This window comes from Haliotis rubra, unplaced genomic scaffold (genome assembly GCF_003918875.1).
Source record: "Haliotis rubra isolate DU_JTF1 unplaced genomic scaffold, ASM391887v1 Scf4, whole genome shotgun sequence".
Lineage (NCBI taxonomy): Eukaryota > Metazoa > Mollusca > Gastropoda > Lepetellida > Haliotidae > Haliotis > Haliotis rubra.
Window position 1 is genome coordinate 2,999,756 of NW_025767079.1, and position 17,149 is coordinate 3,016,904.

Consider the following 17,149-nt stretch of genomic DNA (forward strand, 5'->3'; position numbering starts at 1 on the left):
GTTATCTGTGTTATGTTGAGGTGGATGTTATCTGTGTTATGTTGAGGTGGGCGTTATCTGCCTCATGTTGAGAACGACGTTATCTGTTGATGTTGAGGGGTGTTATCTGTGTTCATGTTGAGGTGGATGTTATCTGTGTTATGTTGAGGTGGATGTTATCTGTGTTATGTTGAGGGCGAGGTTATCAGTGTAATATTGAGGACGACGTTATCAGTGTAATATTGAGGACGACGTTATCTGCCTCATGTTGAGAACGACGTTATCTGGCTCATGTTGAGGACGACATTATCTGTGTTATGTTGAGGTGGATGTTATCTGCCTCATGTTGACGACGTTATCTGTGTTATGATGACGGCATTATCAGTGTAATATTGAGGACGACGTTATCTCTGTTATGTTGAGGACGACGTTATCTGTGTTATGTTGAGGGCGACGTTATCAGTGTGATGTTGAGGGCGACGTTATCTGTGTAATGTTTAGGTGGATGTTATCTGTGTTATGTTGAGGGCGAGGTTATCAGTGTAATATTGAGGACAACGTTATCTGGCTCATGTTGAGGACGACGTTATCTGTGTTATGTTGAGGTGGATGTTATCTGCCTCAAGTTGAGCACGACGTTATCTGTGTTATGTTGAGGGCGACATTATCTGTGTTATGTTGAGGGCGACATTATCTGTGTCATTATGAGGACGACGTTATCTGCCTCATGTTGAGGACAACGTTATCTGCCTCATGTTGAGGACAACGTTATCTGCCTCATGTTGAGGAAGACGTTATCTGTGTTATGTTGTGGATGTTATGTTATGTGTTATGTTGAGGGCCACGCGGCGTTATCTGTGTCATGATGAGGACGACTTTATCTGTCATGTTGAGGACGACTTTATCTGTGTTATGTTGAGGACGACGTTATCTGTGTTATCTTGAGGGCGACGTTATCTGTGTTATGTTGAGGATGACGTTATCCATGTTATGTTGAGGGCGACGTTATCTGTGTCATGATGAGGACGACGTTATCTGTGTTATGTTGAGGACGACGTTATCTGTGTTATGATGACGTTATCTGTGTCATGTTGAGGAAGACGTCTGTGTTATGTTGAGGAAGACGTTTGTGTTATGTTGAGGAAGACGTTATCTGTGTTATGTTGAGGTGGATGTTATGCGTGTTATGTTGAGGCGGACGTTATCTGTGTTATGATGACGTTATCTGTGTCATGTTGAGGACGACGTTATCTGTGTCATGTTGAGGACGACGTTGTCAGTGTTATGTCGAGGTCGACCTTATCTGTGTTATGTTGAGGGCAGCATTATTTGTGTTATGTTGAGGACAACATCATTTGTGTTATGTTGAGGGCAGCATTATTTGGTTTATGTTGAGGATAACATTATCTGTGTTATTTGTTATGTTGAGGGCGACATTATCTTTGCTGTGTTGAGGGTAACTTTTCTGTTATGCTAGAAATGAGGTCTTTTGGGAAAATATTGCTTCTGGCAAAGAGGCACAGTAACACCTCTTGCTACATCATTTATTTGTTGAAGTGTGAGCAAATTCCTCCGATGCATGAATCCCTTTCCAAATGAGCGAGGGTTTTATGGACCCCATTTTGCTTTCAGTTTAATATTCGAGGTCGTCAAGGTCATATGTGACTATATTTTGATGGATTTTCAAGAAAGAAAATTATGAGAACCTACGGGATTTTTAAGGCATTTGTAATTTGGTTCTGTTTTTTACTCATATGATATTTTACAGATCAAATAAAATATACTCATAACATATTTTCTTCCCAGGGATACCCATTGGCAGCAGAACAGAAGGATTAACTCTGGGAAAGGTTCGGGAATGGTTTGAGCAAAACAGACCAGAAGACTCCGTGAAGGTAAGGCTCTTGTCCTTGGCATATTGGTTCAAAACGTCATTGACCCTTCACATTGGTGCACTTTCACAATCGTCATCTATCCACATCCCCGTAGTTTGGGGAGACCGCCTCCGTGGTGTAGTGGTTAGAGCATCCGCCTGGAGAGTGGAAGGTCGCGGGTTCGATCCCCGACCACGTCATATGAGCGAAATATTCTCAAGCACGACGTTAAAACCCACTTTCACCTCATCTCACCGTAGTTTGGGTGAACTACTAGGACATTGAGGACAGCTGGTGGTCCATCAACCAATTTTGTGCCATATTGATGAATGCTATCTGTTATGTTGAGGACGAGGCCATCTATGTTATGTTCTTAAGTAGGAAACCATAGGTTAAATCACTCACTCAATACTTCCAGGGGTACATTCTGAGTGATGACACTCCAATTGCTCCCCAACTTATTTACCTGATCAACAGGATTCGTTCCCCAACAGCCTGGTTCCCTGCTCAATATATAAATCAGCTTACAGCTGGAAAATTGCCGAGTGGACATAAAACAAACTATTTAATATGTCATATTTTTTAATCTGCTTTTCAGTATACATGAAAAATGTAGTAAACCAAAACAAAATCTCAACAGAGATTGCTGTTCACTACTGAGAAATATGTGTTCTGAGTGTCAGGACAAAGCATTATTATCTGAGAAAAGTACCTCAAAGTGGATCAGTAATAAAATCAATAAAGAATATGACATCTCGGTCCATCTCATGGGGCGGTATCAAATCAAGAATAAAACATGGCTTCAAATGAGAATTACTATTCACTATTTGCAGTAGCTTTACAAAACCATCTGACAAAACGCCACAATTAGAGTAACTTCAACAGATTCCTTGATAAAGTTGTATTTTGGGAAAAAAATAATTAAATATGTTTGATTTGAAAAAGGGACAAGATTGATTTCAGGCCCCATTTTGCTAAAAATTAATAAAAAATATATGTACAATTCACCTCAGAGGATAAAAAGTGTCCTGTCAATAAACAATTGGCAAGTTGTTTGGACAACTATATATAACAGTTTTCATGAATCTCATGAGATGAATTATGACATCGAGCCCCTGTCAAGCCCTACTAACATAGAGAGAATGTCTCAAGTTGCAAGCTCCAGGTTTCATTTAAACTAGATAGATGTAAACAAAGCTTACCATATTTCTGATGAGAACATAACATGACAAACACAACAAACTAATATAAAACAACAGTTTGCCAGCCAATCATTTAATATTCTGGATGGATGGGGCCGAAGACACACAAAAAGGCAGTCTAAAACAATGACAAAAACATTATTTCAGTGAATTTTCAGGGTTAACTAAGTATATTCCAGCTTTTTTAAATAACAAAACGCCCTGTCTCTTCAAAGAATATCTGATCTGTAAGTACTGGGATTATCATGACAATAACGTAGTATCTGCTTATCTGTAAACTGCAACGTCAACAACTGTATTTGATGCATAGCTAAAACAATTATTTTTGTAAAGTACATTTATTTTGCTACCTTTTAATGTTGGTTTCGTTGAATGTAGCATTTAGTAGAAGCAATATCTAAGTTTATGAAATAATAAATAAAAAAATAATATTAATGACAGCTTCCAACATTGCTTGACTGGCTCCAGTTCCACATAGCAAGCATATCGCGTCAAGGTAAGAGATCACATTCAACCTGTCTTCAAATCTCTTCACTGGCTACGTGCAGAAGAGAGGATACAGTTAAAAGACATCTCCTCCATGCCTACAAACATCTGTCTGCCAGCATCGTTCCTTTGTGTTCCTTCCTACTGGCAAACAAGGACAAGTTGAGCACCGAGCTGACAATTGACCCGTATTAACATGTATGAGTGCCGCCATTGTGAAGGGGCCACAGGTTGTCCGCGGTCAAGTGTAGTGTGATGGGTGAAGCATGTGGCCTGTCTCTACATGCAGAATCAATTTCATCGTCATGCAATGCATGTGCACTACATACATCTGCTCTACCTTCCACAAACCAAATGGGTTTGCTCATTGCCGTGCACCGCCTACCTCTCGTAAACGCGTTCTCTGCGCCGGTCCCACTTATCCTTGTTTGCCAGTATGTATCAGCTGTACTTTGGACCTCTCTTCCCTATGATCTGATATGCTCTCCCTCACTTGACGTCTCTAATTTAAAGCTCATCTCAAAACCTATCTCTTTGGAAGATATTACAAATAACTTGGAACTGTTGTAAGCGCTTAGAGCATGCCCATAAGGTGTTGAGATCAGCGCTATACAAATGTCCTGATTATTATTATTATTATTATAAGATTGCCTTGTGGAACATGGGCCATGACATTATGACTAAAATATAGGATGTAACAATCTTCACACAAGGGTTGGTTTTCGTTAACCTGTACTTCACAACAATAACAATTCATAACAAGTTGGTTGTTTTTATCTGTGTACTATCATCACAAACGCTTGGATACTATGGTATTCTACAAACTACAAACAAAAATCTCTGTATATACACTCGATATACCTCCATTACAACTTGCAATAAAAACGTTATGCAGCTTATGGCTTACAGATGTGAAGGCATAAGTCGGTAAATCAGCAATAGTAAAACAGAATAAATATGATCTTGGTAAATAGGTTCAAGCAACTAATAAATATGAAACTGAAATGTAAAGAGTGAATGATAAATAAAAAAGTATAGATTCAAATAGACTGAGCTGCAGGAACATAAATAACCCACAGTACTTACTTTGCTATTAGCAAATTGTAAATGTAATATAAAAAATAAAAAAAGAATTCAATCAACAGTATGGTAATAAATTTATGAAAATGATATGAAACTGGAATATATACCATACTGATATTATTTTAAAACTGTTGGAGATTTAGTCCTCTAATAAACTGATTATAACCTATGGCTTACTACAAAAATATACAATAAAAACAATCAGTGACAAACTAAAACCATTTCTTGTGTATTAAGGGGAGGATAATTTGGGAGGATTGGCAGTTGAAGCAATACACAATGCAAAACAATGAATTTTCTCCCAAACCAGGAACACAGCCAAACCAAGTGAGGCCTCAGACCACATTAACCTGCTTATCCCTGCCACCCACTTGGACATAAAGCATAAAGACCGGTAGTTTAAATGGGCTTTTCAGTCTGTGCAGATTTGTGGAGTGACTTTTGCTATTCATGTTACCAGTGACCTTAATAACAGAGGCAGTTTTCTGAGCATGTGACATGAGAACAGTCGACTGAAGTTAATTATTGTGTCCCATCACTTGAACTGAACTGAACACAAAACATGTTACATATTTCATTATTGAAAAATATACATTTCATCCAAAGGGACACACAATTATATGAAAGAAATCTAAAGTTCTTGTCATAAAACTAAGTACTACAGTAAACTACACTACACTTTACATGACCCTCAAATGTCTAGTAAGGAACTATGCATTACTAATTTGCATTCTCTCAATTCCAAGTTTTGATGGGCAACATAAACTGGTATTAGATATTCTTAGAACACTGCCCTATGCTCCTCTTCATATTCTAACTAAGGAGGTGGCATTCCCACCACATACACATCTAATACTTATCACAAAATAAATGATATCCCAATTGCTCATGCTGTTGATCACTGGATTGTCTGGTCCAGACTCGATTATTTATAAACCGCTGACATATAGCTATAATATTGCATTTAAATTCCCTTTCCCTTGATCTTTTCTTCTTTTTTAAGTTTGATGATCATTGAGCATAACTATGTATACCATGTGGTATGGGGTGGGGGCATAGGCAAGACTTTGCTGTCTGATCATAAAGAATACATTCTGTGTACAAAGTTATTTCTATCAGATAGTAGTTGGTCCCTGAGTGCCTTACATGGTCCAATAAGAACTCCCCTTGGTTTGTGATCATTAGCCATGGACACCCATTGCATTTATGCGACCAATTTTCTAATACCCAATAACAAAGCATTTTGAAAGGCTTCTATCTGTGTCTCCTTCAAATCCAATCAACAACCTGCATCCAGGGAAAGTAAGAGCAGGATTGCATAGCATTTTGTTTTGGGGCCTTCGTCTGTATATGGTTCTACAATAAAGGCAGTTTATGTAGCGATTCTGTGAGGTTAATTATTACAATCATTCAACAGGGACATAAGTAAACATATGTAAAATTATGCTGGTGGAAATCACACATAAATGTTGTTTTCTGATTGGCTGAGCTGGGAATGCCAAACTCATTTAGTACCTTTATCTCGAATACCGGTACTCCATATTATGATCAAGCAGTTCAAAATTACAATTGAGGTGTTCGGTAAGATAAATACGTTGTTCACTGGTCCTTTCGGGGCCCATGGGTTGATGTACCCTTGATGTTACAGGTTCATACAGCAACGATAGTGTATTGCAGGGAACCTTACACTCAAAACTTGGATAAACCTTAAAATAATGAATAGAATTCTAACTGAATAATAATCACTTAATGACCTCATAATAATCATTGTATTTCTGGAATAAATAGGACCATCCCTTTCAAAAGTAAAACCACAGAATCACAAGAAACAGACAGCAATATGGAGTTGATCTAAACTATGTACATTACTTACATTATGCAATATTGTGAAAGGTATTATTATTTTTGGACCATCTAATTTTGCTGATCCCATCTTTCCACCCACTGTTTGTATAATTTTTTGATGGAAAGGTAATTTATGACATCAATAATGTTCAATTTTATAATATACCCTGGTTGGCTAAATAAATAAACATATCATTCATATTACTGTGGAGGTCCCCAGATTCACATACCATTGACCCCCAATGTCAACCTTTCACAAAATTCATGTAATGGATTTCACACTTTCATAATTTGTCTGATAACAGATGCACATGTCCAGATATTCTTACATACCTAAGTTGCAACAACTGCACTGGCACAAAACGTGTCCAGTAAAACAATGATATGTTCTGTTGTCCACTCACTGGAAGAACAGTAGCTGAGTGTTTTCAGGAAGACAATTTGCTGAGTGTCAGCTTAAGCTGTCAACAATACAGTAGTATATATCAAAATGGGGGTTGAGTATCAACATATATCTTTTCAGGAAGACAAACTGTGTAGTAACAGGTCAGATATCAACAATACTGTGGCATATATTAAAATTGTATACACATGGTGATTTTTGTAAGTTGTGGACTGTAATATGGGGTATGACAATTCAATGAGTCCTTCAAACCCTCATATTTGAGGCTTTCACATATAACTGCTTGCTGGATTTTGCATCATATATTTGAGCCCAATAGTATACCATGCTTAAGAAAAACAGTACAAAGCTAATTTAGTGCGATTTCTGGTCATTTTAAAACCATATGGGGGGTGTTTCTGACAGTGTTGGTCAGCTGTAAAATTTGTGCTTGCTTCAAAGGAATGCAATAGCACTGCAACTAACCGGTGTTACTAAAGCCATTCTCATCCTTGTCAAAATAGTCCCCACTGAGAGTAAGGTGTAACACTGCTTTCAACAATATTTCAAAAACAAATGTCATTCCTATATCATGCATGATCTATTCTATAAACCATGGAAAGACAGGCTATTGACATTGTTGGAAAGGTACACCACTCCTCACAGCATGTAATGTGTGTGGTAATTCTTCCAACAAATTTGTGCAATCACAGATATCATGCAAAGTAACAATCACCTCCAAAAGAAAGGAAAAATATCCATTTAAAATTATAACAAGTCTTTTTCCAGAAAAGTGAAATTACATAAGACCTATAAACAACTCCCTCCCCTTTTCTCTGACCATGTCATGAATATCCAAGCAGTACACCCCACAAAGTCATTGCATGAAACAAATTGCCTGGTATCTTCTGTCATAATGTAGTCATGAATTTGCCATTGTCGTCTACACTGGTCTCTCCTTTTTGGAACCTGACATCAGAATCGGATTTCAGAAGTGGCTCCGTGTAATAATCCCCACCTTCTGCCGATAACTGTCTCTGGGGATAACTTGCTGTTGCATTCTGGGTATGACCTGTGTTAGCGAGGGTCACGCCACTGAGAGATTTGATACTTCTGGTGTCCGGGGTCACTTGGCCAAGAGATTTCACACTCCGTGACTCCACATCGGAGTCTTCAATGAGTTCATCTAGGATTTCTTTCTTCGTAGCAGTGTTGAGGTCCTTTGGGACATGGTGAGCACTGTCCAGTCTCTGGAATGCTAAGGCTAGATTGACCGCTGATGGACTCACTGGTGGCCAAGACGGATTCCCTGCAATCTCTTGTTCAATGGCAGCATATTTGAATTGTGATGATGGAAGACAGTGTTTGACCTTCTCTCGGCACTTCTCTCGCACAGACGTGTTGTCCATCAAAAACATCTGGAGGAGAAATAATATGTAAGACCAGTCTGAGATATATATAAACTGAACAACATTAGAAACGCACCCCACTAAAATGCACCGCAATGCTCAGATATCATGGGTACATTTCAGTCTGACGGGATATTTTGTATTATATGGATGGTGCATTTCTAATGTTGTTCAGTATATATCTCAAGATATAAAATGGATTGAGTAGCAAAGTCCTTCAAAGCAAGCTATTTTGCCTGCTAAAGCCAGTTGATGAAATACAGATGATCATCATAATTTATACAAGTGAATAGTGTTTGCTCGTCACGCCAAAGACCCGGGTTAGATTCCCCACAAAGGTACAATATGTGAAGCCAACTTCAGGTGTCCTCCATCATGATATTGCTAAAAGCTCTGTAAAACCATACTGACTCACTCAATCATTCATTTGGTTGCATATGTTGTTTTTTTCCTCAGTCAATGAAGTAATCATTTTATGTTCTACCAGGTACAAAAATCATGTCGATAAAAGTGAGCTCTGTTCATAGTATTGTTTGTCTCGGCCATACTTGTGTCTTTTGCTAGTCATACCTTCTATACACATAGTCATGTCATTAAAAGGATCAAAGGTTTAAGAACCTAGTTAAGGAAGTAGATTTTACAAGGACCAGATATGGGCATACCTCTAGCATAACAGACAGGAGGAAGTTGATGACAGCTATGCCAATGTACACCAGTGAGTAGGGCACGGACGGGAACGTCTTCACCTGCAACAATCATTAGTATTTTACACAATAGTGAATGAGATACTCGAACACGATGAAACTGTGAATGGCTCATTAGATTAGATTATTTTGCTTTTCCTTCAATTTCTGTGTTTTATTCCCCTGAACTGCTAATAATCTGTGAGCACGAGTAACATAATTGTAAATGGTTACCTCCATGAGGTGAGCAAGCCCTGTGGGTGGGTAGACAGTGATCCACACTGCACCCGCTGTACAGACAATCAGGTTGATCAAGAAGAAATCTGAAACAAACATTCCCATAGATAAGGGCAGGGTTTTGTGATATCTTACACAGCAACTGTACTTGTCAAAATGTGATGCGTCAGAATTTGTGTGGATTATTTTAACGCCAAATTTGAGCATACAGCTGGTCAGTCAAATGACCACACCAATCATTGTGCACAAACTGGTTGTTGCTGTGCTTTCTGATATTCGTGATTCTTAGCCTGGCCAATCTCAACAACCATTGCAGTGGTGCGTATCTGCTACGTTTTCTAAATTATTTCCTACCGTATCGTGCATGTTTTTTATCCATACATATGCCAATACGGCCCTTATCTGGTGCCCTATTACTCCATAGAAATGCTGCAGTTGTCATAACTGCAGGTCTACTCACAGTTGGAGAAGATGGTCTTCCTGAACGGTGCCCCCTTGGAGAAGGCTACAGCCAGAATGATGTATTGGAAAGAGGAGATATAGAACACAGCCGAGTTTTCATAGCTCAAGTAATCATCATCATCATGGTCAATGAACTTTTCAAACCTGAAACATAAGAACAATATTGTATCCCAAGGACTAAATGCAATGAAAAACCAAGGTGAGGTGAGGTTAGGTGAAATCGGGTTTAACGTCGTGCTTGAGAATATTTCGCTCATATGACGACGTGCATGCGTGTGTATGTGTATGTGCGGCTGCTTGTACTAGCCCAGACTTAAGCTGGTTTTATAGTGCTAGCCCACTGATATACCATGCCGCAGTGAAGCATGAATACCCCACTCAGACACATTATACCGACTCCGAGCCGACCAGTCCTTGTTGTACCCATTAATGCCGAGCGCCAGGCAGGGACCAACAAGTACCATATTTTAACGTCTTTTGGTATGACGCGGTCGGGGGATCGAACCCGCGACCTTCCGCTCTCCGGGCGGACGCTCTAACCACTACACCACGGAGGTGGTCTTGCAGGCCAAGAGAAGTACCTATGTTTCTCAGAACAGTGTTCTAATTAATGTAATGTGAAACCACAGGTATTGCATAGACAAACATATTTAGGATTTTAGGACCTACCAAGGCTGTCTCTGTACATCCAGAAAGCAGTAGACTTGGGCAGCAGTTTGTATGACCGTCTGTAGGATGATTGACAGTATGGGACCAGGTGCCAGGAGGCTGATGGGGGGCGGCTCCTTCACCAGCTCAGCAAAAGGCTCTGTTCGACCAACTGAAATCAATATGTTACGCATATCTGAGATTCCAAACAGTACTGCTATTCTGTAAATAATCAAATCTGGTCCTGTTATGTTACAAGCATAATCAAACGAGATAATCCAGTGAGTTGAGTTTTATGCCGCAATATTCCAGCTACATGGCAGCGGTCTGTAAATAAATGAGTCTGGCCCAGTCTTCAGGGGTGAGATAATCCAGGGACTGACATGAACATCAATCTATTCAGTAGAAATATTATAACATGCATCACTTATGAGAAACATGCATTGGACATTTGCAACAATGGGTTCAGGTTCATCTATCATGATTTAATTTCCTTGCCAACCATCAAGGTTGTTGTTTGTTCTATATACTTGTACTGTAGCTGTTGACATTGTTTTATGCTATTGATACGAACTCACAATTCTTATGATAACCAATCATTTCGGCAATAACTTCACGAAATCAGTGTCAGCATGAACGACCAGTGTTCACATAGAAATTATTACAAATTTAGTTGCCACCCTCAATGCTCATCCCCCATCTCATCTCCCATAAACATTACTGAAAGGGTACCGTCGCCTTTGTGCGAAAAGCTAAAACTAAAAAGTCGCCTTCTGCTTATGAACCCTAAAGATCAATTGGCAGAAATACTCACATGTGACACTGAGTGTGGTGAGGGTGAAGAGATCAATAAACAAAAACTCAGGATCTGTCAGGTTGGCACCAATCTGAAAGTGAGTCAGTTTTACACCACTATAATATCTCGGCTGGAGACACCAGAAATGGGCTTCATACATTGTACCCATGTGAGGAATCGAACACAGGACGTTGGCAAGACAAACAAACATTTTAACCACCAGGCTGCCCCACCACAGTTAGTAACAATGATTATGAATCAACTTAAGAAAATGTCACATGAAACTTCTTTAGGGATTTAATTGATAATAGCGTTCTTAAACTGGCTTCTAAATCAATAGCCAGCCCTACCCATCTTTCTACTGAGCATTTCCCACAAAAATCTTGATCTGCTCATTGCAAGATATTCATCTTCAAAGGAATATTGGGAAAAGAAACTTACCCAGTACAGAAGCAAAACTGACACAAACTGGGTGAGACTGTAACAAGCCATATACTTGAAGATGCCAAATGACGTCACCAGAGCAGCTCGTCCCTCCCTGCAACACAGGTAGGAAATGTTATGATATAGAAGTTCCTGTTTTTGTCTCCGTGGTGTAGTGGTCAGAGTTGAATATTGCGGGTTCGATCCCCGACCGTGTCATACCAAACGACGTTAAAATATGGTACTTGTTGGTCCCTGCCTGGCGCTCGGCATTATTTCATCTCCCCTCACCTACTGTTTTTGTTGTTTAATGACGCACTCAGCAATATACCAGCTATATGGCAGTAGTTCGTAAATAATCAGTTCTGGTCCAGACAATCAAGTGATCAACACCATGATCATGATATTAATTGGCGGCTTGTTTGTTCGCTGTAAATAAGTCTGGACCAGATAATCCAGTGATCACTGAGTATGGGATAAGATGACATGTGTCAACCAAGTTGACAACCCAATCCTCGGTTGCTGAAGATGAGACAGTGATGTAGGTGACCTACCTGATGACATTAGGCACACACTCAATGGTGGGGTTCTTGGAAGTAAAAGGTGAGGCTACAGATGCTTCAGCTTCAGACAGTGATATCCCAGCGTGCGCTGTTTTCAGAGCTCCGCAGTCATTTGCCCCATCTCCACACATTCCTACATAGTAACTGAAAACCAACAAAGAGAGCTACATTATTTTCTATTCTGAACGAGAATGGATTTTTTTTTAAAACACGAGACAAGAATATTGTTGTTGCAACAGTTGTATTATAAATATTTTCAACTACTTTTATACTTTTCACCTACCCAAGAGTTTGAAGGCATTCCACTAATTGAGCCTTTTGGTCTGGTCCCATGCGGGCAAATATTGTTCCCCTCACAACAATCTGAAAGCAAAAACAATAGTATACATAGTATAGTATCTTGAAAATGCTTTGATCCAATTTATCAGATTATTTTGCATACTTCGAAATTCAAAATATCTGGTTGCAGGTTGGATTCTATTCACCTTGGCAAGCATGTCCGGGAAGAACTGTCTGATGACTGCCCATGACTTGCCAGTCACAGCAAAGTGGAACCGCTGGTTTTCCATATCGATCTGGATATTGTACTGTCCATCCTGAAAGACAGTACACATACAATATATGTATATTCATCCTGCCAGAAGGGAGGACCCAGAAATGGACCTACACAATTGTATAATTTGCGTCTGTCCGGACATGACGGTCCTAATATCAATGTTCACAAAATATAAATAAACAAACTACTTCATATTATACCAATAAAGATTGAACAGGCATACTCAAACTGCATTCTTTCTACAAATTGTAACATGCTTGTCCTGTGATTTTGTATCCTGACCGTTACCAATGTATTTTTTGACAAATATATCTTTTTGTTTTTTTAAATTTCAATGGATATGTTGCCCAGAAATGGAAGGATCATTCATTTTTTTATTTTAGATTTACTTAAAAATTGTCTTGACGGTTTGGACAAATAATAGTTACAGTCTATTTACTTATCTATCTGACATCTATGGTAACAGTTTGGACAAATGTAGTAGCAGTAATTGTATTCCAACCATTTACTTTGAATATTTGCTAGGTGCTAATATGTTGGCCAAACCTTCGTATTTGATAAATATGTGTTACCATCTCACGATTAACAAAAACTAAAGGTATCAGAGTGAATTTGTTACACTGATGTCCTGACCATTACCAATAATGTCACAACCTTTACTATTCATTCAATTTTCGTTCCCCAATTGCACTCTTCTTTAGATTATAAGTGATTTTCAACCTAGACAGGTGTGTTTTTCTGAAGACCCGGGTTTTAATCCCCACATGGGTACAATGAGTGAAGCCCATTTCTGGTGTCCCCCGCCGTGATATTGCTGGAATATTGCTAAAAGCGGCGTAAAACCAGTCAGTCAGGCTATTCTTTAGAAGCTAGTTTGTTTTTTATTCAAAAGCCTAAATTCATATTGAAATAACCAATGTCCAAACCGTTACCACAGCATGGGAGAAAACATGTTACATTTCTAATACACATTTCACTGTCTGTCCAAAATAGGGTTAGCAGTTGAAGTAAATGATATAATTTTTTCATGTAACCTGTTTCTATGTTGAATTAAATTGTTTAAGGTTTATGTCCAGCCCGTTACCACAATTGTCCTAACCGTTACTGGTGTTAATTGACTGCTGTAATTAATTCATGATAATACATGAAACATTCCTCTTTATGCTGGTGTCATCAAAAGATGTTTATTTTAGACAATTTTACCTGTTTAAAGCTATATGCATAATAATGTTTTAGAAAAATGCAATTATTTGTGGTAATTAAATGAAAGATACAAAATAACGCCATTTTTATGAATTATATTTCAAAATCCTTATTCTGATTAAGAAGTGGTAACGGTCAGGACTTTTCATCACCCTATTAATTAAAAGGCCAATTAGTAAATTTGAGCCTGCATGTTTGAATAAAAACTAAATCAATTTTCAGGAGTTTGATTTTACTGACCCATAAACAAATGTGATGCTATTAGCTTAAAATGAAACATCAGGTGAGCTTGAAAAAATGCAACAAAACAAAAAAACTTCAGGCTTCACTCAACAGTAAATGGTAAAAATGTTAATAAAAACACAAATTCTTCCAACTCACAACTGACATAACCTCCTCAACTTTCTTCTCTCTCTCATCCGCATACATGAATTCTACTTGAGGCCCGGCTTTGCCGTCCTGTGGTGGGTACGCCTGCACCACGATGATCCTGTCAGTTCGGTCGACCATGCAACACTCCCGGGCCACGCTCAGAGCTGTCAGCATGTTGTCACCTGCAGAACACACGAGAATGTGAATGAGAATGGTAGACTGAAAACATATTGGTACTGAAAAAATGGATTACAATAGCTTATATGCGGTATTATTGATGTTTCATTTTCGCCAGACCCATAATTTATGGCTTGGATGTGTCACCTACCTGTGACCATGATGTTTCTGATGGCGGCCTCCCGTAGTGTCTGGATGACAGGGGTGGTCTCCGGCTTTAGGCAGTTCTCCATCACCAGCAGCCCCAGGAAGTTGAGATCCTTCTCCACCTGCTCCCTACAAGAGGAACATTCTTTGTGGTTCAACATTTTTTAATGTCTTTGATTATAACAGGAATATGTGGGTTTGACAAATCACAAATTGTGGAGGAGCTTACATACTCAAAACTCTCACCTTTTTCCATCCAATGAAAAAAAAATGGGTGGGTGAATTTGTTACCTGGTGATTCGCTGCACCTTGACATAGTTGAGTTTCTGTGGAAGGGGTTTCCATGCCAGGGCAATAACTCGGTAGCCATGCTGGGTGTAGGCCATTAGCACCTGCTGGAAGTCAGCGGGGACTGCAAGGAAATTTCCGTTCATTACAAATAGACAAATATGCCAACAATCAACCATTTTGCAGATCATGGAACAAATAAACAACACATGTCAATAGAAGGTATGGGATCCACAAACTGCAATACTGAAACCCTAAGTTAGTCCAAAAACTGATGCAAAAAGAATTTTCTTATTAATATTGTAGTTTTCTGTTGAATCCATGATTTGAATAGTATATTATCTTATTTTGTCCCAGCATAAGAACATGTGATACTGTTAGCCCAGGAAGAATCCATCATGCAGCGTTATCATTGTAGGGACTGAACATGATACAGCCAGGGCTCTCGTACCTGTTTCAGGCTTGGAGAGACTTGTGATCATCTCAGGCTCGCCCTTCACGAACAGGTCAAAGTTGTTGGCACCGAGGTTCCGTGTGATGACCGACATTCTCTGTAGACTGGAGGAGAAGGTAAACTGTCTCACCACGCCGATGTCTTCTCCCATTGGCTGGAAAGAAATCATCAACGTGTAGTTATGTATGTATGGGTCATTCTCAAAATTTGCCCAGTAACACATTTAGAAGTTGGTGACTAATAAGAAAGTAAGGAAGTTTATGGATAAACTTTCTTACTTTCTTTCTTAGTAACACATTGCTCTGAAAATATTGTTTCAATTTTTTTTCCAAAATCATATTATGAAAGAAAAATGTATTTTGTTCCTCATAATGATGTAAAATGGTGTACCTGTTTGTTATTTTTGGGACAAAATTGTTTTTAATCATCATTTTGAAAGAAAAACCACTGTCAGTGGACAGCGACATTACTTTGCAGTACCATAAAGTTTAAATTCCAGGGTATTTATACATATTTTTTAAAGATTTAGAATGAAACAACAATATTAAAAACACATTCCAGCATGAAATATTGAAAACACATAATCACATAATTACAATGAAAACAATGACAACAATGACTGTCCAAAATGTCACAGTCAGTGGTGTAACGAATATAAGCTTGTGACATTAATAATTATCTCGTTTGAGTAAAAAATATGAAACACTAAATGGTCGCTTTGCTGATGACTTTCTTCTCGTGGCAGAAGTTTTGTGGAGGCCAAATTTTATTTTGATGCAGTTGGTGAGTCTACTTTATATCAAAACTTTTTATCGAGTCAGTGGTGTAACGTTGATTTCTTATTCATGTGTTCTTTTTCATAACAATGCCAGGTGGTCTGTGGTTAGGGAGCATTAATTGTTATAAAGTTCATAAAAGTGGGAATAGGTCAGTGGTGTAACTGTCAGTGGTGTAACATGGGAAAATGCTACGCCACTGACAAAATGTTCATTAAAGTCACTTGTTCACAAAACTCAACTGCTTTGCATTGTATTTATCCAGTATATTTTATGACCATTAATTCAGAAAAATCAGTGGTGTAACAAAAAATGTCATTGGTGTAACAATATTACTACAATTTGTTCATTTTATTGCTTTTGTATATTATTTTTTAAAAACCTTTTAAAATCTAAGTGTTCAGAATTTGCTGTTGAGCTGTTTAAATCTGTTAATTATCAATTAAAGGCAATTAATTTGGATTTATATTTAGAGTGTCATGTCATTGGTGTCACAGTATTCTTTGAATTTGTACATTTTAATCTGTTGATATCGTTTTCCAATGCCACATGTTGGAAATCCGTTCTCCAATGATAATTAAGTAATCCAAAGCATCATATGGCTGTTGATTTGGTTTACTGTTCCAGTAAGTTGCAGAAAGTTCAGTGGTGTAACAGGCACGATATCAAAAAATATCAGTGGTGTAACATGCATATTTGCTAACATTTAATTATTTCAAAAGAAAACTGAAAACAGCTTTAATACCACTGTATACATAAAACATGATCAGTTTTAAGTATACAAGTTATTTCAGAAAAAAATATCATATGTTACCATTACATTCTTCTCACACCAAGCCCTTTTTGCCAAATTTACAATTAAATATGTGAGAATAATGAAACGATTTAATAAATATTTGAAAATAGAAAAAGTTTGTAAATAATGACAAATGTGAAAAATTCCTTATCTGACATCAAAGTTTGAAAAAGAATACTTTTATGCTTGTTACACCACTGACGCGTTTTTTCAGTGGATACTTTAAAAAGCTTTATTTTAAAAATATTTTATTACTTTCCTGTGTGCAAATTATCATGACCGCATTTTTTAATGTGTTGACCATTCAA

The 17,149-nt window shown here is 38.1% G+C and overlaps 1 protein-coding gene across 1 annotated transcript in view; it reads right to left on the reverse strand.

Moving 5' to 3' along the window:
• Positions 1-6,783: 6,783 nt before the first annotated feature.
• The window catches only part of LOC124287054 (polyamine-transporting ATPase 13A3-like), a 51,631-nt gene continuing 41,265 nt past the window's right edge, over positions 6,784-17,149 (reverse strand). Inside the window, 14 exon segments of the mRNA XM_046723523.1 lie at positions 6,784-8,269; positions 8,923-9,006; positions 9,178-9,266; positions 9,641-9,786; positions 10,312-10,462; positions 11,105-11,177; positions 11,528-11,624; positions 12,064-12,216; positions 12,356-12,435; positions 12,558-12,668; positions 14,213-14,385; positions 14,532-14,656; positions 14,819-14,939; positions 15,267-15,423. Coding sequence (XP_046579479.1) covers positions 7,763-8,269; positions 8,923-9,006; positions 9,178-9,266; positions 9,641-9,786; positions 10,312-10,462; positions 11,105-11,177; positions 11,528-11,624; positions 12,064-12,216; positions 12,356-12,435; positions 12,558-12,668; positions 14,213-14,385; positions 14,532-14,656; positions 14,819-14,939; positions 15,267-15,423 — 2,067 coding nt within the window. The 3' untranslated portion in view covers positions 6,784-7,762.